The sequence below is a fragment of the Stegastes partitus genome, unplaced genomic scaffold (genome assembly GCF_000690725.1).
Source record: "Stegastes partitus isolate 25-593 unplaced genomic scaffold, Stegastes_partitus-1.0.2 Scaffold3731, whole genome shotgun sequence".
Taxonomy (NCBI): Eukaryota; Metazoa; Chordata; class Actinopteri; family Pomacentridae; genus Stegastes; species Stegastes partitus.
Window position 1 is genome coordinate 1 of NW_007581462.1, and position 20,681 is coordinate 20,681.

The following is a 20,681-nucleotide window of genomic DNA, read 5'->3' on the forward strand; positions in this document are numbered from 1 at the left end:
ACTGCACCCTGCTGTTGTCCATCAATCAATCATCTATTCCCTTTAAAGTACATATGATTATCAGTTTAATATATAGACAAGTGAGAAATTAAAGAAAATAAAACTTGGATCCATGCATGGAGATGGACGATGGATATAAATGGTTCCACACAAATTTACAATCATATTACAATTAAAGTCATTTTTCCCTTTTTAATAAAATGAGTTCAACATCATTTATCAAATTTGCTGCCCAGTAATTAGGTGTCAGCTACCTGATTGATCAGCTAATCTTTCCAAATAGAGCCAGAGGAGTTAATGACACTGCAGAGTGTAATGGAGGCCAATCAAGGCTCAACTGCAAATCCTTCTTATAAAGTTGTTCAATTCAGGCCTGCGTATACAGTAAATACACTGTAGAGCAGGGCAATAACACAATAAAGTAGGGGCCCACTCTAAAAGTGCTTTTACTGCCTGTGTCTTAAGGACTGGAGATTGGACTCACTCCTCGCCATGACACCATCACCTTCGTTATTTCTGATGGGGAGACAGAGACCTCAGCTTTGTGCTGCAAAGGAGGGACTCCCATGAGGACCAGAGGCTCAGCTCAGCTCCGAGACAGTCTGCCCGTGTACGACCTCCAGATCACAGTGTTTCCTGTCGACAGCCAGCCACCTACTCTATCAACAGGTGGGACATTTCTAACTACAACCAAACTTCATTTACCAAGGAATAATAATTCACAGAGTTTTTTGGGGGGGACCGTAACCAATAGAAACAGTAGTAAAATACAGAATTTACCCTGTTATATGTTTAATAATTCTAAAGTTTGATTCTAGAGTCAAAGCAAAACAAATGAATCAACGAACAAACAAATGTGGGGAAACACATTCGATGTTGTAACATCTTTTGTCTTCTGTTGCTTGCAGGAGACATCTTTATGGTGGATGAAGGTGGAACCGCCCCAATTACTGCGTCACATTTAAAAGCCTCTGACATGGACACAGTTCTAGATGAGCTGGTGGTCAGTCTGATTTCTCCACCACATTTTGGATATATTGAAAACGTCCTTCCTAGTCCTGGTTTTGAGAAAAGCAACACCGGCATAAGCATAGGTAAGCATTACGACATACTGTATATTACTGTACAACAGGTGAAACAAAACAACTTGAATGTTGTATGTCCTTATGGTCTAACCTCCTTTTCCTTAGCTTCTTTTTCATACAAAGACATCATCGAGGGTCACGTTAACTACGTACAGTCCAGACACCAGAGGATGGAGCCTACAGCTGATCAGTTCATGCTCTGTGTATCAGACGGCAAACGCAGCTCTGCCAACGTCCCCTTCTACATCATCATTAACCCGACGAACGACGAGAGTCCAGAGTTTGTGGCTCGCAACATCACAGTAAGTTTTTATGGTCTCACTAATCAAGATTAGATGAGGCATTCCCATCAGATGTTACTCACAGACATATTCACTGCCTTTCTTGTGTCATGAGGTACAAGAAGGAGAAATGAAGCAGCTGGACTCATCGGTGTTGCATGCCATGGATCTGGACGTACCCAGGAACGTCTTGCTTTTCAGCGTAGTCAAACCTCCTCAACATGGCAGCATCATCGACCACAGTGGTGGAAAACCAATGAACAAGAAACGAGAAGCCAATCCTCAGTCCACTGTGGTGGACTTCACCATGACAGATCTTATTAATGGTACTTTTTATATGTTAGTACTGAAGCCTCATTGACTGACTGCATGTTGTTTTTGTGCATTTTTTCCTCATAAAACCTGCATAGGATTTAATCAGTTTTGACAACCAACTTATCAACTTCATTGCTGACATCAAGGGACACAGTAGATGTTTTAGAGACAAGTGAGAGTTTAAGTTAAAATTTTTCCGTCTGTACTTCACGTGCTTGATGCACAGACACAGGAAATAAGGCTAGCTTAGCATAAAGTTTAGCAGGATTTTTATACTCGATCTGGCCGTTAAATGGTTTGATAACATTAGAAACTCTGCCCCCCTACATCTTCTTGATGTTCAACGACTGGGTTTGGCTAGCTGTGCAATGGTTTTTTAAAAAAATTTGTTACTCAACTATTCGTGACATCTTTTATGTGAATAACACAATGCAACACTATCAGTGTCTCCTAGAAAGGGAAAGTTTGACAATATAGGCCCTTACCTGCTTTTTTAAACAATGTGGCATCCACGTTCTTTAATGATGGCAGACGTTTCAGTCAGCCTTCCAGCATGGAGGTCCACAATGACAATAAAGACATTACAATTTCCAACATGAACAGCATGACATAAGAACTTGCTCTGATCGACCATAATTCTGACCTTACTGTGACTCGATTGAAATTTTTAAAATGCAAGCTCCACCGTCTCTTATCTCACTAATCAACACCTCAGAATACAAGCAAACAATAAAATGTGGTTTTAGGGGTTTGCCAGTTGCTCATTTAGTCAGTTGGTGATAACAGGTTTTAGTACTGTGTAAGTTCCTTCATAGTAACCTGACAAGACTTTAGGAGGCTGCACACAGTTGTTGTACACAAGAAAATCATACTAATACAACTACACTAAAACCACTAATACTAGCTTTAATTTTTATTTTTCTGCTTGTGACTGGTAGGCAAATATTATTGCATCTAAATAAAGCCACGCCAGTTGTTTCCCCTTACTTGTACATCATGCTAAGCTAGGCTAATTTCCTCTTGCTTCTAGGTATAATTAAAATATATCTTTAGATTGCATTTGCTACTTTTAAGTTTAACATGCTGTACCTAATTATATGCAGATTCATAGTTTCACAGTCTAAGACACTGTGGGTGTTTAACTTCCAAATGATAATAATAATAATAATAATAATAATAATAATAACAATAACAATAATAATAATAATAATAGTAATAATAATATGTTGTAAAGCCAGAGTTTGGTGGTGCATTGATCTCAGCAATCAAACTGGTGAGCAATAGCAACACTGACCATGCTATAAAACCCAGGTTGTAAAATAAGACACTTTAATTCAAAAGAACAATGAATTTTGTAACAAATTCAAGTTAATTAAACAAATTCTCATGTCACCAATGAATATAGACTAACATGCACCTTTTATTTAAAATGATCTATGATCAATAAGCCATATCAATCTGTATCATCATCGTCCCACAGGTATGGAGGTGATGTACATGCATGATGACTCTGAGAATATGGAGGACAGCTTCACCATCCAGTTGACCGATGGCAGACACCAACTGCACAGACAGGTGATGGTTAAAGTGCTGCCAGTGAATGACGAGGAGCCTCGTGTCATCAGGTAAGATGAACAACATGATCAGAGTTCCTGTTGAAACAAGTCATTACATTACTGATTGTGGACAAGAAAAGTGAACTTTGCGTCAATCTTTTGGTCTACAGGAACAATGGACTGGACGTGGAGCCGGGAGACGCCAGACTTATATCCAGTGTTACGTTATTTGCACAGGACAGCGACAACCCTTCCTCAGAGGTCATGTACATATTTGACAGTGTTCCAACCCAAGGACTCCTTCAGCTTAAGGTTGGTGTAGTGCCATGAGGTTTCATTAAAATTAAAAAAAACAACAAAACAAAACAATGTCTTTTGCTAATATGTCCCATTGGTTTAGTAGTGTTTAGTGTGGAGTATCCAGTTCCAATCAGTTCTACAGAGCTTTTTTTTGCTTGTTTTAGTTGTTTTGGTTTTCAAGCCCACATTCGTTGCCATCTACACCTTTAATTTCAAACAGCTATTTTCAGTGAGAACGCTATGATAAACCCACCATACACTGCTACTGGGAGATGGCGAGCTCTAACTGTGACTAATCCCGTCTCAGGAAAGTCGGAACTGGCTGACACTGTCAGCGGGGAGAAACTGCACCCAAGAAATGGTGGACATGAACCTTCTGCGCTATGTACACACAGGCATCCGTGCTGCTAAAACACAGGACTTCTTTGTGTTCCACTTGCTGGATGGAAAGAATCAATCACCCCCACAGCACTTCCAGATCTCTGTGAAGGATCTAGAAAAAGGTACTGGAATTTAGTCTTTAAATTCTTCATTAGATACAGGTTTGGATGAAATTACCTGCTTGTGATGTCCTCGTGACTGCCAGATCACACGAGCAGCATTTTACCTTACTCGTGCTTTATGAGCAAAACATTATGACCACTCATGGATGAAGTGAATTACACGGATTATCTCAAGGTCTGGAAAATATTATGACAGTGAGTTCTAAAGGTCAGCATTAAACACGAACAAGTCTGATCCAACTTCCAGCATAACAGATCTGCCACCAAGGTTTTGGTGCCAGATTCCTCAGGACACAACAGCATATTAGGCCTAATGTTTTGGCCAATCACTGTGATGGAGTCCTAATTATAACATAATCTTTAATGATCTGTGGTGTTCAGGAAACATTGCCATCATTGCGAGGCCAGTGAACGTCAGCCGAGGCGATCGCGTGGTTCTCACAACAGATGTGCTGCTAGCCACAGATGGCACAGACAAGCCAGAGGAGCTTCTGTATGTCATCACCATCCCGCCTGCTCACGGACACATAGAGTACATCAAACATCCCGGACTGGTCATCTCCACCTTCAGCCAGATGGACATAGCAGCAAACCTTGTGGCTTACGTTCATGACAACCGAGCCAGCACACCCAAAGAAACCTTTCAGTGAGTCCAAGAATACTTATTTGTCACATGCAGATGCAACTTGGGTGACTTGTGTACCTGGAAAATTTCTATGCATAGTAAAAAGCATGGGCTGCAAGGTGGCTCAGGGGTTAGCACCGTCGCCTCACAGCTCCCTGGTTCACATCCCGGTTAGGGCCTCTGGGATCTTTCTGGATGTTCTCCCTGTGCAGCGTGGGTTCTCACCAGGTTTTCCAGCTTCCTCCCACAGTCCAGAAACATGCTGAGGTTAACTGGCAATTCTAAATTGTCCATAGGTGTGATTGCGATGGACGGATGGACGAATGGATGGATGGATGGATGGATGGGTGGATGGAGTAGAAAGCATATTAAATGCTACCCTAGTAGAAGTATCAAAACAAGAAAAGAAGCTTTCAAATAAATGGGCTGTTTTCGTCACATTCCTCCTCAAATGTTCTCTCCTTTCCCTTGCAGCTGTTCCTGGACTCAGCAAACCATTTCACCATTGCTAATGTTATTTAGCTGCTTTTCAGTTCATTTGGGCATCCAGATTCCCTCAAATGTGATACTCATTTACTCATTGGGTGGTTCTCACTGAGAAACAGTTTACCCTTGTTTTCAGCTGTCGGCAGTTGCACAAATACCTCCTGCTCCAGCCATTTCAGCCGGGTCTCAGATGTTACTGTCTTTTCCTACAGTTTAATCCTGGTATTATAATTAGAATGGTAAAGAAACACCTTTATCATGACTGTCCAGTCCAGTTAAGCCACAAATTAAGACCTCAGAAGCCGAATCTGCAGCATCTTGAAGCATCATCTAAAGATATCCACTTTCTATGTGCATATAATTTCTCATCTAGTTTCTACATTGATCACATCAGGCTGGATCATCTAACACCCAGTCTTTCCATGTTTTGCCAGGTTTGTTGTAAGTAACGGTAAAACTAGCCGGAATGGAAGCTTTGAGATTGGGGTGGAAATGGTGGATCGTGTCCTGCCATCTCTGTCCTCCAACAAAGGCCTCACAGTCCCCCAAGGTTCCTCCATGATCCTGGGTCCTGACTGTCTGTCCATGTCAGACCCTGACACGCCACCCAGAGGCCTTATCTTCATCCTCCTGCAGCCTCCACAGTACGGCAAACTGGTTCTAGCTGGTACCACGTTGACCACCGGTTCAAACTTCACCCAGATGGACATACAGGAGTTAGAAGTGGCATACAAACATGACGGGGGGCAGTCGCAGATTGACAGATTTGCATTCACTGCCTCTGACAGCACCAATCGAGGCTTCCTGCTGGACGGGCGGTTACATACAGAGCCTGTGTTCTTCACTATTCAGGTAGGTATTCAAGGCTGTATTTTGTAGAAACACTGTGGTTGGGGCACAACTCTTCTAGCATCCTGAGAGTTTGAATGGTCTAACTACGGCAGTCACATCTAGGGATCCTCGATCTGTTAGCCAATGGGAAGAGAGTAGGATCATTTAATGTGATGTGCCATTTTCCTGACTTTTTGTTGAGACTTTTGTTCCATCTTTGTCGGAATTCTCCCAGAAGAAAACGTACTTATTGTCCGATATGTCACAGACCTTTACAGGCACAGTAGTTCTGAGGTAGTTGTTCTCTTCATGGAGGAATGGTTGTATTGTTTTGGATCATGAGTGATAAAGCTTTTTAAGTAATTATTTTGGGGGGGGTGCGGTTTGGATGCTTTTTTTGTGTCCCATTGGCTCACAGACTTGGGATCTCCACATCATGTCACAAGTGGAAGCTACTTTCTTCCATGTAATGTTTATGACTCCTACTTTATCAAACTGTGTGTAATTTTAGGTCAAGCCTTTGGATAAGTCGTCTCCCGAGGTTGTGAAGCTGCTCCCACTTTGGAAAGTAGAGCTTTTAGCAGATGGTCGATACGGAATCTTTCTGTCATCTCGAGAGCTGAAGGCTCAAGACAGCGACAGCAGAGAAGTAGAGCTGATGTTCTGCATCACTCGTCCACCCTATTTTGGTTACCTAGAAAACATTACCACAGGTTGGAAGATTTTCTTTTTTTTTCACCATGTTTTTGTTCAGTGTAGCATAAAATGACAAAAAATAGTCTTCTTCTTTGCTCTTTTCAGGTGTTTTTGTGCCGCAGTGTTTCTCTCAGTTGGAGCTGAACAAAAAAACTATTGTATACATCATCAATCCAGACAGGGAGTCTCTGTCAGACAGTCTGGAGTTCAGAGTGTCTGATCCTCTTGGTAACACTGGGCCCTCTCACATGTAAGAAAAAACAACAATAGAGCGATATTTTTATGGTGCAACTTAACAGTTAAGTCTTACCCACCCATGACTTTGTCCTTGCAGACTCGAGTTCAGGTGGTCCAGTGTGGAGCTGTCTCAGGCTGAGTCCTCTGCATGTGAGCAGCAGGGAACGCTCTCATTGGACATCATACGAAAGGGGAACTTGGCAGAATCGTCGTATATCACTGTCAAGGTCTGCAAGTCATTTGTCACTGAAACTGTTGAGCTGTTAAAGCAGGAAGATTTGTGCTGTACAGATCTTAACCTGTAATTCTGACTGATTCATCATAGATCACTTACCTGATACCTAACCTTCATCCAACAGATTTTAAGACGTGTTTCTACGTTGTGTTTCGTTGTCTAGGTAAAGGAGGTGACTGCAACTGCTGGAAAAGATTTCCTCCTCAACCCCTCTTCCCTCATTCAGTTTGATCCAGGTATGTGCTCAATATAGAGAGAATTTGTGTGATGCTTTTAAAACTCAAGGGAGGATCAGCACATTAGTTGTGGTCAGTACTCTGCTTGTATAAACAGCTGGATCGTGTCTCCTGGGGTTCTGGGAGAGCTCTGTCAAGTCTGAGAAAGGAACCCTGATGATGCAGTCGTGGTGTCTGGGTTCAAACTATTGTAAAAATGCAGTAATGGTTCTTGTAATCAGGTTACTGCATCAATTGATCGGGATGTAAACATATTCATATTTATTATATACACCTGTGTTGGGGTCATGGTTTTGTATGTTCTCAAATGAAATGCATAAAACATTTATTTTGAAAAATGTAAACATCTCAGCATTTAAATGTCGTACTATACATCATACAATACACTGTCATGTCCATGCAGGAGTGTCAAAGCGGAGCTGGCAAACTGAGATCATCCAAGATCACCTTGAGGAGGCCGAGGAGACTTTTGAAGTGCTGCTGGTTTCTCCTGAAAGCACAGTAATTGGCAGCATCAACAAGGCTCAACTCATCATCAAGGACTCAGGAAGAGGTAGAAATGATGTTTTTTTTGGGGCGCAAAAGATGGCGGCAGATACTAACCCTACTGTTGAAACACCCACAGGGCAGTGCAGGCTAAACCAGGATCGGGAGGCTCCTCTTCTTGGAGGCAAAGAGATTCGGTCAGATACATACCCCCAGCATGGATCTATTCAGCTGGAGAAACTTCCTCTTGGTACAGAATCGGTTATTTGGACCCGTGGAGACAGCATCTCCAGGCCAGGAGCAACTGTCCCAAAAAAGAAAGTCAGAGTGATGGGCAATCCAAAATTAGTAAGTATCGAAGTATTATTTCATCCTAGAAGCCAGTTTTTCCTTCTTGCAGTGGTTTGGTCCATCAGCTGAACAACGTTTTATAAACTGCTGCTCCATGTTTTGTATTTCAGATTGCACCTTCATCGGTTTTCCACAATGGAACAGACGTAGTTTACACAGTAAGCAGCAGCAGCAGCAGCAGCAGCTGATAGAGCCTGATGATATTTCAGATCATATTTCCATTCTCTCTTCAATTTCAGTATCACGGCATCATGCAAATGCAAGTAGAAGACGACACCTCCCCATCCAGGAAGGGCAGAAAGGCGAACATCCAGGTGGTCAGCAGGGGGACAAAGCAGCAGCCATCAGCGGTGCTTAATAAGTCAAAGTCACATCCTCAAAGAAAGATCTCAAAAGCTCAGAGAACAGGACTGGCTAAAGGTCATGTGAGTACAAATGTTGTGGTCCTTGGAATTCACCTTTGGCAGTATCTTGAACTTCTGTCATTCTAAGAAGTTTCTGGCATTCTCATCTCTTTAGGACCAAAAACAGCATCTGGTTTCTTGTCTTACCATTTTGGCATGTTTTCCCTTTGCCTCTTACTGTAAATGTTGTGGATATTGGCTTTTACCCTCAATTTGAAGCAACATTACATTCATTTCAATGGGAATTTTGGTTCCTCACAGACCCCAGCTAATAGCCTCGTCCCCAAACCCTGTGCACCAGAACTGATGGGACTCCTGCATTTCAACCAAACCACCAATCAGCTCTTTCACTGCAATGGCGTCTCCTGGAAACCTTGGGCACCAACTGATCAGGTATTCCAGCTTCACGACTAGAGAAAAACTTGTAAATTAAGCCATTTGCATCTGTGGAGGAAGGAAGAGGTTTTTTTTTGTTGTTGTTGTTGTTTCTTACATGCATCTGGAATTAATGGTAACACCAAAATTTTGAGCTTTGGGTATAATTTGCTGACATAGTAAAGTAAATTTTATGTTGTGGACCAATAACAATGATTCCTGTTTGTCTTGATCAAAAAGTTGTAGTATTTAAGGGAGCAACGGGAATTCAGACAATTAAGACCAACACCTATGCAGTCTTAGACATATGAAAACTGAAAAACAGTGGATCTTGGATAGAACTGTGCGGAACTCCTTCAGGATTGAGAAGAGGTCTTTTGGCGAAACACTGATAAACTTCTAAAATACACACAAAATAATACATAAGACACGTTCATGTTGCATTAATTGCCCATTCTGTCTTGAAACACAGATGGTCAGTGCTCAGACGTGTCCTCAGGGCTGGACTTTTCATGGCGGCCATTGCTACATCCTCAGTACTGAGCACAAGGCCACATGGAGCACAGCTAACAGGGCCTGCAGAGAAAGGTACAGTTTAACATCCTGTTTCTTTTTGCAAACACATAAACTGTGCGTATTGAATTAACAGACCGAGACAGAAATGATGAGGAGGGAGGCATGAATATACATGCTTCTGATTTGTTGTCTGTCACACATGAAACTTGTATAATCCCATTCATATGCTGATATCCTTTAGAGAGGATAGGAGAGGAAGACAACTTTGTTTTTTTTGTTTTTTTAATTTCAGATATAAAGCATCTCTCGCTAGTGTTTTCTCTAAAGGGGACATGGACTGGCTGTGGGACTTCAGTGGAAGAAAACCATTCTGGATAGGTGGGTGTTTAAAGATGATTTAAAAAATATTTAGAAATACATGATGTGTAATTTTACAGTTTTAGATGAGAGTTTATACTGAAGGGGCCCTCCGGCTGCTAATTTGCTTCTAATAGGATGTACATTGTAAATCCCGACTAGCTCACACAATAAAATGGCACACAAAACTTTTAATCTCATCAAACACACACAAAAAAAAAAGACTAAACCTGTCACAAATTAACTGTCACACGACTGTCTTTCTTAACATTTTTTTGTTACCAAACACATAATGTGTGTTTTTGCTATATAAAATTTAATGTAGCTTTATTCATATCTAGTAAATTATATGGACAAGAAAACACTAAGGTGGTAAATTGGCATAAAATTGTGTGGGTTTTGTTTTGTTTTGTTTGTTCAATATACAACTGCAATTTTTTTTAAATGCAATCCTTCATGAAAAGTGAACAAACCCTATTTTGTTGAGAGGAAATAAAAAAAATAGGACTACACAAAAACCATGTAATTAAAATATACAGTAAGCGCACAGTGTTTTTAAATCAGCTTAAACAAATAAGGTTGTGTTAGCTTTATAAATCTTAGTACAAAAAATTTAAAACTTGTTGACTTAGCACAAAAAATGTCAAGCTCTATTTGTGTGTTTGTGTCAAGCAAATATATTTTTTTATGTCACTTAGACTGTTCTGATCATTTGTTTAAACCCTAATCTAAAACTTCATGGATGCATTAGAGTGTACAGTGTTGTGTCAGTTTCCTATTTCAAGTTAAGCATGTAAATAAATGTATTTATTTCAATTATGCAAACAGCCTCTTTAAGAAAAGTAGAAGAGAATAGAATAGACCAGTGCAGAAAAGTGCAGAAGATGTGCTTTTTAGGACATTCGCTGGCTGGAAATGGGATCGTCTGCACTTCCAGCTTCACAAGAGTGTTGAAATGCTCACTTACACAAAGTGAGAGCAGTGTCTTAGCATAATTGTAATCTAAATAAAACAAGCTCAACACAGTAAATACTGAACAGATTTCTGCTGCTACTCATCTAAAAGCGTTGCTATAACATTCTACTACAGCTCAAAAACTCAACCTTCACCTCAGCCACCGGCTTCAGGCTCGTTTTTTTGTATCATCACACTCCGCTTCACCACGTTTTCATTTACCCTCTAAACCCCAAGCAGTTTCTACGATTTTTTGTTTGTTTGTTTGTCTTTTGCTCCTGTCACATTTTTACTCTCTGTTTTTCACTGCAATATAAAGTCCTGCTCCTCTATGGACACAGCACAACCACACATGAAAGTTAGAACTCCATGCATTACAACAAACTATCCATCCATTATCTATACACCACTTAATCCTCACTAGGGTCGTGGGGGGGCTGGAGTCTATCCCAGCTGACTTAGGGTGAAGGCAGGGGACACCCTGGACAGGTCGCCAGTCTATCACAGGGCCACACTTAGAGACAGACAACCAAGCACACTCACATTCACACCTACTGACAATTTAGAATCACCAATTAACCTCAACATGTTTTTGGACTGTGTGGGAGGAAGCCGGAGAACCCGGAGAGAACCCACGCTGCACAGGGAGAACATGCAAACTCAACGCAGAAAGATCCCGGGTGTCCTCACCACACTGCTCTGTGTAGAGCCCGGAGCACAGCCTGCACTTCAGCCGAATAGCCATTAAATTTCTTTCACGTGACTGTTAGTCACAGCTGAGTCAGTCATGTGCTGAGGAATGCAGACTTTCCTTTTTGAACAGGATCTGAAATAAACTGTTCATTTTTTTGGCAATATTTTCAATCTGATATGTAGACGAAGGGGATTTTGATTAGAATTGACAATTTCAGGCTTAGATTTGTTTTATTTTTTATCAAAGTAATCACATTCCAAACGTGATTTCTTCCACAAGTACTACTAAAGAGTTGAAAGGAAAAAAAAAAATGAAATGGATCAGTTCTTTATATTTGTTACAGTGTCTGGCTGTTAGAAATGGTGTATTTTGGCAATTTGTTGATAATCAATTTGATTTGACTGATTAGACAATAACCCATGTTAATGACCCGCATCATCATGTCAGTGCTAATTTGATTCATTTCTAAATCTTTATACATTAGCTGAAAATATGTTTGTGGCTGGGCTTTATGTACATTTCTCCAAAACAGTCAAGGCCCAAAGCCAGCACCAAAAACATTATTCAAAGTATATTCCTTCAAATTAAAATGACGGATTTTTCCCGTTGTCTCTAAGGCCTGAATGACAGGGAGGGCCGAGGACGCTGGGAGTGGGCCGGCGGCGAGCCGGTCAGCTACACCAACTGGAGGAAGACGCCTCCTCGGTCCAAAATGAAGGGAAGCAGAAAGTGTGTCCTGGTGTGGAAAAGAGCAAAGTGGCAAATCAGGGACTGCAAGACGAGTAGAGGTCATCGCTTTGTGTGTTCAGTAAAAACTTGAATCCCACAGCGTATCACAGCGTCTCACTGTGTTGTCTCAGAAGAGCTGCGGGAGGAAGGACTGATCCTCAGGACATTTTTTTTACTGCAATAACATTCCAGTGATGATCAGTGAGAACTTTCCTGGAACTGTTTCTGTGATTCATAATTCAATTTGTGAGAATTACGATGTTGCGCAACCTGTTACACAGAGTACCTAAGTGACCTAGTTTACGCTGCATTTATTCTATTTAACCAATATTGTTACATATGTAAAGCTCACCACAATTGTTTTTAAGTATTTAGTGCCTTTTACTTTTTTATTTCAGACAGAATAACAGATATTGTTTCCAAAGATGTGAGACTTGTTATTTTAATTTATGTTGTGCTAATATTGTACATATTCTTAAATAAATTTGTGTTTCATCAGTTGTAACATGGGATTGGTTTCCTGCAGATGAAAATATAACAAAAATCTCTATGTGTGTTGGAAATTTGGAGGCAAAAGGGAAGATTCATAATGTACAGTCAGGGGCGATGCAGTCGGCAAATTTTTATTTCCACTTTGTTTTCAATTTTCCCCACAAATCCTTGCTTCACCATGCTTCTGCAAAGGAGTAAAATCAGGCCTTGTCTCTTCATTTCCTCTGAGATGTCTTCAAACTTGATTAATTTCACTCATAAACACGTAAACATCAGAATAAAGTGGAAATCATGAAATAAAAGGATTTAATTTCAAGGTGTGATTTATTCATTTGCATGCGTCGTCCTGCAGGAAATGCTGCAGATTCCTCATATTTACATCTAAACATGAAAGGGCATAATCATAAAGGACCTTTTATTCCAGTGTCTGTCAGTGAAATACCAACTGTCAAACTAGATTTAATGTTTGCATTTCTCCAGAAAGCCCCTGTTGTGATTTTTTGTTTTCTTGAGATTTCAACTTGATGCTTAGGACGTGGGGCCAGTGGGTCCTGCAAACCAAAAGCTTAAGCAGCAATGTGATTATCCCCATCATGTGATCTTACAGCGGGGTATGAAAGAAAGCCTTTTACATGCGCTGGAAGCAGTCCTCAGAGGTTGGCATGCGGTAAAAAGACACACCAGATTCCTCTTCAGCTCGGTGAGTCTTGCTTGAACTGAACAGATACGCGTGGATGTGATGTATCCAGGCTTGTGTTAGAGGCTTCACAAAGTGAGTTTTTGCTGAGTGTAAGATTGATTTCTTTTTTTAAAATGTGCATTTAGAACATCGGAGGGAAGTTTTGACCCACATTTGAACAGATAATTGGTGTTGAATGAAAGGAATCCTTTGCTGGTAGGTGACATGTTTATCTGCTCTCAATCGGCTTCACTCATTTTCTTGAGCATGCTATTTGTACAGCTTTAAGGTATGAATAATCTTTGCCTGAAAAACGAGTGCCTCTGCATTCAATCCATAATAGATGGTTCTAAAATAAAGATGACAAACACTACCTGTGGCTGCAATGTTGGAGGTTGTTGCGTCTGTGCTGTTTTACAGATTGTTGAATTTTATTTAGTCCTATACGAGTTTATTGGTTTTAAGGTTGTTATTATCGACTAGTTCTTTGCATCAGGTCAATCAACTGTCTCTAAGAAATGTGATTTTTCTCTGCATAGCTGTGCTTGGATCGTCCACTAACCAACCCACCATGCAGTGTTTCCTACATAAAAGACTCACTAGAGGATAACACCTGTTGATGCATTTCAGACACCACTTGGTTGTAACATTGCTACATATTTGCGCCCCAGATATTTGTAATTACCTCTGTCACACAGGTTTGAGGCCTTGGACACCCCAGTGTTGCTATTTTTTGATAAGAACATTGTGGAACTCATGTATTGCTCCATGGCACTGAAATAAAACTTCATTTTTTTGGCTGTACTATACCCACCAAGTATGACAGGTAATAATTGTTATAAAAAAATAAATAAATAGACAGACAGATAAATAGATCGGTACTTTATTCGCACCCTCGGGGAAACTTAAGGTATCCAGTAGCTCAAACATATCACATGTAAGAAAAATATGGAAAATAATACACGAATCGTGTTGGTAGAAGTGGAGAGGAAGAGTACTTATTGTGGATTTGTGTTACCTATGTAAATCAGACAAATGTGTTTTTAAAGCAGTAGTAACAGTTGCTGTTGTAGCTTGTGTACAGATTCTTCGTTAGCAAGCTGCAAATCTCAAATATGGTTCTCTTGTGTCTCAGTAAATTGTCAGCCATCCAGGTCATGGTAATTGTAGGAGCTTTAGGGTTGTTAATGGGTCATTATGTCATTTATGGGTGACAATATAGACCTGGTACTCCCAATCAGTCAGTCAGTCAGACTCTCTGCTTCAAGGTGTGAGTGGTTATGAAACTAACAGGTCACCAATGACGCGAGGTGTTAACAGTGGTGAAACATAGAAGAGGTTCTGCAACATCATTTATAAGGTACTTATAACACAGTCTTGAGATCTCTTACCGCCAAAGTCCTGGAGCAACTCCTGCAATTACAACGATTTAACGTTTACTGTCTTGTCTATCACAGACGTGCATTCCGCACAACTTACAAATTAAATGATCCTGAAGAAACGCTCCCTCATCTTGCCTGTACAGGAAAATCACAATAAACCTGATTTGATTTGATTTGAAGAAATAAAAATGTGTAAATGGGAGAGAATCTCCTCATACAGTCACTTCTCACGAGCCATAGGGTTTGTTTTAGCAGCAGTTGGCGCGCTAGCAGTGTGGCCAGTCACAAATTTGTGATTGATGGTTCAGCCACAAGCTGAATATAAAATATGGATGTAGCCTCTGGATCCTAAAAGTGAAGCCAATGGGGAAGTGCCTTAAACCCGCATTCTTTCTAATGACCACTGGGAGGCGACTGATTGCAAAAACTGGTTGCACGAATAAGTCAGATTACTTAGAATTTTTTTTTTAAAGCCTTCTTCTCACTTCAACCGTTACCGTAGTCAACAATCCCCTATTATATTTATCATCTTAATCATTAGTTTCAAGTCCTTATCAATACAGTTTGATTGGTGGAATCCAAGATCTCTCAGCAAAACGTTAGGTTTTCCATGTTTTTAATTCCTCAGTGAGTGATTTTAATGTTGTGGCTGGCTGGTGTATATCTCCATCGGCTCCACACAGATCTATCTGAAAGACAGACCATAATGCATAATGGCCTGATGTAGGCTAACAGCTTACATCACCACATTTTAGTGCGCTTTGTGACAATTTTGTATTGCGCTATATAGTGGAAGAAATTCACAGCTGAGGATTCAATCTGCTCCACAAAATGACCAATTTATTGATGGGCTATATGGTGGGCGAGTGGATCTTCTAATGTGCTGTTATTAAATGACTTTTTATTTTACAGTTATATTTAAACATTTAGTTAAACATGCTTATGCACCTTCTTTATTAAGGTGAGCTCAGAACATCAGCAGGAATCTGTGTCACTTGTCTATAGCAGAAAGGTTGACCCAGTAAAGCTCAGTGGATCACATGCTGGACCTAGTTTGTTAAATGTACAGGAATTAATGTTTTAAGGAGGGGTTAAAGTGGATTTGTCATGGCACCCCAGCTGCTGAGGTCATGTTGGGATGCCATTTAAAACACTAAATACCAGACTAGCTGTTTCCCTTTTGCTTCCACTGTTAATGATAAGCTAGACTAAGTACATCCTGATTCCAGCTCTGTCTTATTTCACTTAAGGAAAGAAAGTTTTTTTTCCCTCAAAATGTCAAACTATTGTATTTATGAAGAGAATATTTCAGGTACCACTTCATGTATAAATGGGATTTTTTTTTTAAAAAAAGGTTACAGAAAAAAATGAGAAAGCAACAGATGACAAACTAACTTCCATTTCTTTTGACCTACAACCTGAGGCTGTGGCAGGCCAACACCAGTGTGTGTGTGAATGGGTGAACAAGACACACATTGTAAAGTGCTTTGTGGAACCTAGATAAGCTATTTAAGTGCAGACTATTTTTTACTTATATAACTGATCCTGCTACATTAACACTACACTACTACAGTATATTTCAGATGACATTATTTTTTCCAGGTGACCTCCATTAATCTGTCATAGATCATATGTATCAAGAAAATTTGCAGTATTCTTCTGAAGCTGGGTAAATAGGGCAACAATGAACCAAACTTTTCTGATAGTATTTATAAAATATATAATAAAGTGTGTCAATTATCAATGTCCTTGATGAGCTAACAGCATTTGGGTGATGGCATCATCACTTCCACATTCATTCAAGCTGTGTTACTTTTGTTGTTTGTTCAAGGTCTGATCATGGCATAATCATCTGACTTCTCATCGGGACAAGTGGAGGGGAACAGAAGAGGTTACAGTTCTGCGGTTTTGGTCATGGATCATCAAACCTCCGGGCAGCTTAATCAACCGAGCCACGCCTCGAGTTTTCAGTGGCTCTCTTTTGCCTACCAGGGCCTCACAGAAATCCCTTATGAAACCATACTAACGCAGACAGACTCGCTGGAGGTGCTGGACCTGAGCTACAATCTGCTGGATGAGTATCCTTTTCTTAAGAAGCAGAAGGTAGCGGACCAACAACCACAGCCATGTACTGCATAAGTCAATATTCGTGTATTTAGAATGGAGCCAATAACTGTGTGTGATGTGAAAGCTGCTGCTGGTAGAAAATCCAACGAGTAATCATCAAAATGCTTTAGGAAACCAAACACTTGCACAGTCTCAAGCAGCAAAAAGACAAATGCAGCTACTAGTTGGTGAACACAGTGGAGGATTTAGCAGTTAAAGAGCTTACTGTAGCTTATGTTTTTTTTTCCAGAAACAACTTGAAATCAATTTGGATCATGCTTTGTTTCTTCAGGTTGTGCAAATAGCCAAAACGTTAGCAGCTTTATAGGGTGAAAATGTGTTTTCAGATTGTTCTGCTGCCTGCAAAAATCAGATGATCAGCTGTAAAGCATTAAAGAAACATTCATTTATTTCTCTACCACTTGAAGGGTGAAGAAAATCTATCAATATAACAGTGACATATTCTTCATTTATGAATCTGTCAGTTTGGGGATTTACTGAGCTGATGATTGGCTCAAATGAAAATCAGGCCTGTTGGCTGATGAGAATCAGCTGATGTGGGGAAAGTCTGGAAATTCCACAGATATGTAGAGGAGTCAGGTATGTGAGAAGGAGGACATTACGGTAATGAAAGGTTATAATAACATTTCAGCTATCTAGGAATGTTATTCTGTGTTGCACTTTGTTTTTAGCTCTGTTTTTGGTCTCCACCAACTTTTAAGAGAAGTACTGTGTGCTGTTTGGAGACAGACAGGTAGTGTACAGTGAGTTTATTAACGGTTTTCCAACAAAAACAGCTGTCGGCTGGATACAAGATTAATGCGGAACATGAGAACCAAAATCCATAAAGTTAGAAGTCCCTATGATGCTGTATGGAGCCACCATAAACCGCCTCTTCCTCATCACACATCATCATCTGAGCTACTGTTGGTATAAAAATACTGACGAGTAAAAACTAAAAAATACTGCTTCTGAGGTAAAATGATTTATTGTCACTCTCTCCATATATATGATACAATGTTCAGTATATATGGGAATGTAATTGTGTTTCTTCAGTGCTACACTTTGTAGTAACAGCAGCATATTCTGCCATAAATCTGTGCCTTTTTGACTTGTACATACTATGAGCTTGAGAAAATCTCTACATAATTTAAAAAAAGAAATGGAACAGACAACACTGTGGCTTGTTGTTGATATTCCTGCAAATTTGCGCTGATTTAATGACATGCAACTGCAAATTTGTGCTCACAGCTATTAACCATGACCAACCATCTCATAACATTAGCATGAAAGTGGTTTGTACCGCATTTAGATGGAAACTCATGACTGTTAGTCATTTCAAACAACATATTATCGGCTTCCTCCCTCAGCAGGATCACATAGTTGGATATTCTATTCATCACACAGAGAAACATCCATCCATCCATTATCTATACACCGCTTAATCCTCACTAGGGTCACGGGGGGGATGGAGCCTATCCCAGCCACAGAGAAACATGCATTACAATGAATATTTCCTCATTAAGTAACAAGCCTCAGCAGCTCTACTTCAGCGTGTTCTCCTTCATTCAGTTCTTATTGGAACCCGGCTCTGTTGGGGCGGCTGGAGAAGCTCAGCACTCTGATCCTGGACTGCAACAACTACACGTCTCACGTCAAGTTTCCCTACATGCCGAGCGTCACCACGCTGTGCATCAACAAGAACAAGATCAACAACCTGCCTGTGTTTACGGAGGAGGTCAGGCGAAAGTTCCCCGGCATCAAGTGAGCCCGTGTTTGCTTTTTCGTTTGCTGCAGGGGAGCTGGAGCTCGTGTTTTGATCGTCATTCCCTTTCTGACATGGTTTCTTTTATGGTTGTAGGATCCTTAGTATGATGAACAACGAGGCAGCACCGAGCTATTTCAACGGAGGAAGTCTGACCCAGTATATAGACTACAGGTGAGCATTCTACTTTTCTTCTTTTCTCAATTTTTTTTCCTGCAAACAAGGTTGTTGTTTTTTGAAAATGTAATAAGTTGTTGGTGTAACTAAAATCCTGGCTGCAGTCCTGCTGATAACCAACATAATGTTATAAGATGCTACATTCTAGAATCTGCAACAAAATAAGAGCAAAATCTCATAAAACCTACAAATGAATCAATCAAACCCTGTAGGGGATGAAGAAATACAAAATGCATATGAATAATGTCCATCATATTCTATTTTATACCATCCCAATTTCAGTGTGACTATTTAATTGACACAGTATAAGATGGAATATATTACCATGTAGTATTGTGTTGTTAAATGTGGTACTGCTATGAACACCATCATTACCATTAGTACTACAGTATGTATTGATACACAGTGGAGTTTAGCTTTTAGTAGATCATTAAGATCAGACAACTGGTGCAGCAGTTACTGGCCATCAAATTTAGTGTTTTTTTACTTAAGCAATGGTTCCCCCATCTGGCTCATTAGTGCAAGAACACACAAAATGTGCATTTGTCTAAATGGACCTTGTGGTGTCTAAACAGACTGATTAAATAGTTTACATAGCATTGCTTCCACGGAGTCCATTTTTATGCCAAACAAACAAACTAATGGACGCTGTTTGATGTGCATATTTGCAGACGGTGGAAGGTTTTCTAATACGCAGGACAATACCTGAGCAGGTGCATTGGTTTACCCTCCGTGTGCGAGGCAATCAAACGTTTTCAGTCTGTGCTGCACAATGCAAACCTCGTGTGTTCGGTTTTTTATTTGCTAAACTATTGCGCAATGTAATTTAATAGCTTGTAGTGTTAGTCAGCGATGCATCCAATTCAAGGACAAATGTGTAAATCCATGTACACAGTCCAATGCTGGTTTCAGTCTGGAGAAACAAATCTAGACTTTCAACTGTTCGTCCTCTTTAGTGCAGATTTTTAAAAAGTTTTATCTGTATTATAGGCAATAATAATGATGAATAAAAATAGAAATAAATATACAAATAATTATGTAAATATGACTGTAGTTGGTTAATTTTAACACATTGATTGAACACTTTATTCTGTAATAAATTAATCTGGTCATTTTTTTTCTAAATACATTTCTAATTTGCATTCAAACTGTATATTTTATTAAATAAATTTGTTTTTTGTTTTGTTTTGTTTTTTTACACAAGGTCAATTGAATGAATCAAAATTGTTTTAGGTAGTTTAGGGTAAAATATATATAATTCAGCACAAACATAAAATTGCAGTTCCACTTTAATCAGTGTTTTGTCTTTAACAAAATCAACTAGTCATAAAAAGGTAATTTAGACGACTGATGCAATTTATTTTACTGCTTTTTAACAACTTAATTTTGTTACAGTGGAACATGTAAAGCATTAAATTACACAAATTAAATGACACTGATTTGGTTCAAAGAAAACCAAATCATATCAGAACGACAAGAAAAAGAATGAAATGCTCGACCTTTGATAAGGCTCCAAAAGGCTTCTAGTTGAGGAAATTAATACTTTGAAAATAAATCATGATTCACATCTGTTTGACTGTTTTTAAGCAAGGAGTGCAAAAAAAGAAAAAACAACCATCGTGAATGAAAAGTACGAACCGTGAGGTTGGTAAGCTTGTGCAACTTTTTGAACCAAGCTGATGTCAACATGTCATTTTCCTTAGAAGTGCTTTTAATGAAACTCCACACTTCCTACAGATGTTTCATATTAGAAGTTCTCTTGAAGGGAATTTCAGGAATTCTTAACTTCCCCTGATGCACAAAAACCATGCGTGCCTTCCCCTACAAC

The 20,681-nt window shown here is 39.8% G+C and overlaps 3 protein-coding genes across 6 annotated transcripts; all 3 read left to right on the plus strand.

Moving 5' to 3' along the window:
- The first annotated feature begins 475 nt into the window (after positions 1 to 475).
- On the plus strand, positions 476 to 8,345 carry LOC103376244 (FRAS1-related extracellular matrix protein 1-like). Its single transcript, XM_008306620.1, has 15 exons — positions 476 to 669; positions 909 to 1,094; positions 1,191 to 1,387; positions 1,482 to 1,692; positions 3,162 to 3,306; positions 3,408 to 3,549; positions 3,845 to 4,040; positions 4,422 to 4,686; positions 5,586 to 6,003; positions 6,494 to 6,695; positions 6,784 to 6,928; positions 7,013 to 7,142; positions 7,314 to 7,386; positions 7,790 to 7,939; positions 8,012 to 8,345. Exons 1-15 carry the CDS (start codon positions 567 to 569, stop codon positions 8,290 to 8,292), a joined length of 2,844 nt encoding a protein of 947 aa, XP_008304842.1. The 5' UTR covers positions 476 to 566; the 3' UTR covers positions 8,293 to 8,345.
- Positions 8,346 to 8,398: 53 nt separating this feature from the next.
- Positions 8,399 to 13,049, plus strand: LOC103376243 (FRAS1-related extracellular matrix protein 1-like). Its single transcript, XM_008306619.1, has 5 exons — positions 8,399 to 8,648; positions 8,889 to 9,020; positions 9,475 to 9,590; positions 9,811 to 9,896; positions 12,141 to 13,049. Exons 1-5 carry the CDS (start codon positions 8,421 to 8,423, stop codon positions 12,341 to 12,343), a joined length of 765 nt encoding a protein of 254 aa, XP_008304841.1. The 5' UTR covers positions 8,399 to 8,420; the 3' UTR covers positions 12,344 to 13,049.
- Positions 13,050 to 13,334: 285 nt separating this feature from the next.
- LOC103376245 (leucine-rich repeat-containing protein C10orf11 homolog) lies at positions 13,335 to 18,860 on the plus strand. Of its 4 annotated transcripts, none has more exons than XM_008306624.1 (4): positions 13,335 to 13,444; positions 16,637 to 16,908; positions 18,484 to 18,675; positions 18,773 to 18,860. In XM_008306624.1, the coding sequence occupies exons 2-4, from the start codon at positions 16,720 to 16,722 to the stop codon at positions 18,779 to 18,781; spliced, it is 390 nt and encodes a 129-aa protein (XP_008304846.1). In that variant the 5' UTR covers positions 13,335 to 13,444; positions 16,637 to 16,719; the 3' UTR covers positions 18,782 to 18,860. The 4 variants fall into 4 exon arrangements, with proteins under 4 accessions (XP_008304846.1, XP_008304844.1, XP_008304843.1 ...); XM_008306622.1 differs by having other exon boundaries at positions 13,336 to 13,516; positions 16,637 to 16,883; positions 18,445 to 18,675; positions 18,773 to 18,859; XM_008306621.1 differs by having other exon boundaries at positions 13,336 to 13,444; positions 16,637 to 16,883; positions 18,445 to 18,675; positions 18,773 to 18,859.
- The last annotated feature ends 1,821 nt before the right edge of the window (positions 18,861 to 20,681 follow it).

Coding starts and splice junctions, on each gene's coding strand:
- LOC103376243 (XM_008306619.1), top strand. CDS start 8,421: ATGATATTTCAGATCATATTTCCATTCTCTCTTCAATTTCAGTATCAC. Junction 8,649..8,888: donor CAGGACTGGCTAAAGGTCAT/GTGAGTACAAAT, acceptor GGTTCCTCACAG/ACCCCAGCTAATAGCCTCGT. Junction 9,591..9,810: donor AACAGGGCCTGCAGAGAAAG/GTACAGTTTAAC, acceptor TTTTAATTTCAG/ATATAAAGCATCTCTCGCTA.
- LOC103376245 (XM_008306622.1), top strand. CDS start 16,720: ATGGATCATCAAACCTCCGGGCAGCTTAATCAACCGAGCCACGCCTCG. Junction 16,884..18,444: donor AGCTACAATCTGCTGGATGA/GTATCCTTTTCT, acceptor TTAAGTAACAAG/CCTCAGCAGCTCTACTTCAG. Junction 18,676..18,772: donor CGAAAGTTCCCCGGCATCAA/GTGAGCCCGTGT, acceptor TTATGGTTGTAG/GATCCTTAGTATGATGAACA.
- LOC103376244 (XM_008306620.1), top strand. CDS start 567: ATGAGGACCAGAGGCTCAGCTCAGCTCCGAGACAGTCTGCCCGTGTAC. Junction 7,387..7,789: donor CCTCATTCAGTTTGATCCAG/GTATGTGCTCAA, acceptor ATGTCCATGCAG/GAGTGTCAAAGCGGAGCTGG. Junction 7,940..8,011: donor CATCAAGGACTCAGGAAGAG/GTAGAAATGATG, acceptor AAACACCCACAG/GGCAGTGCAGGCTAAACCAG.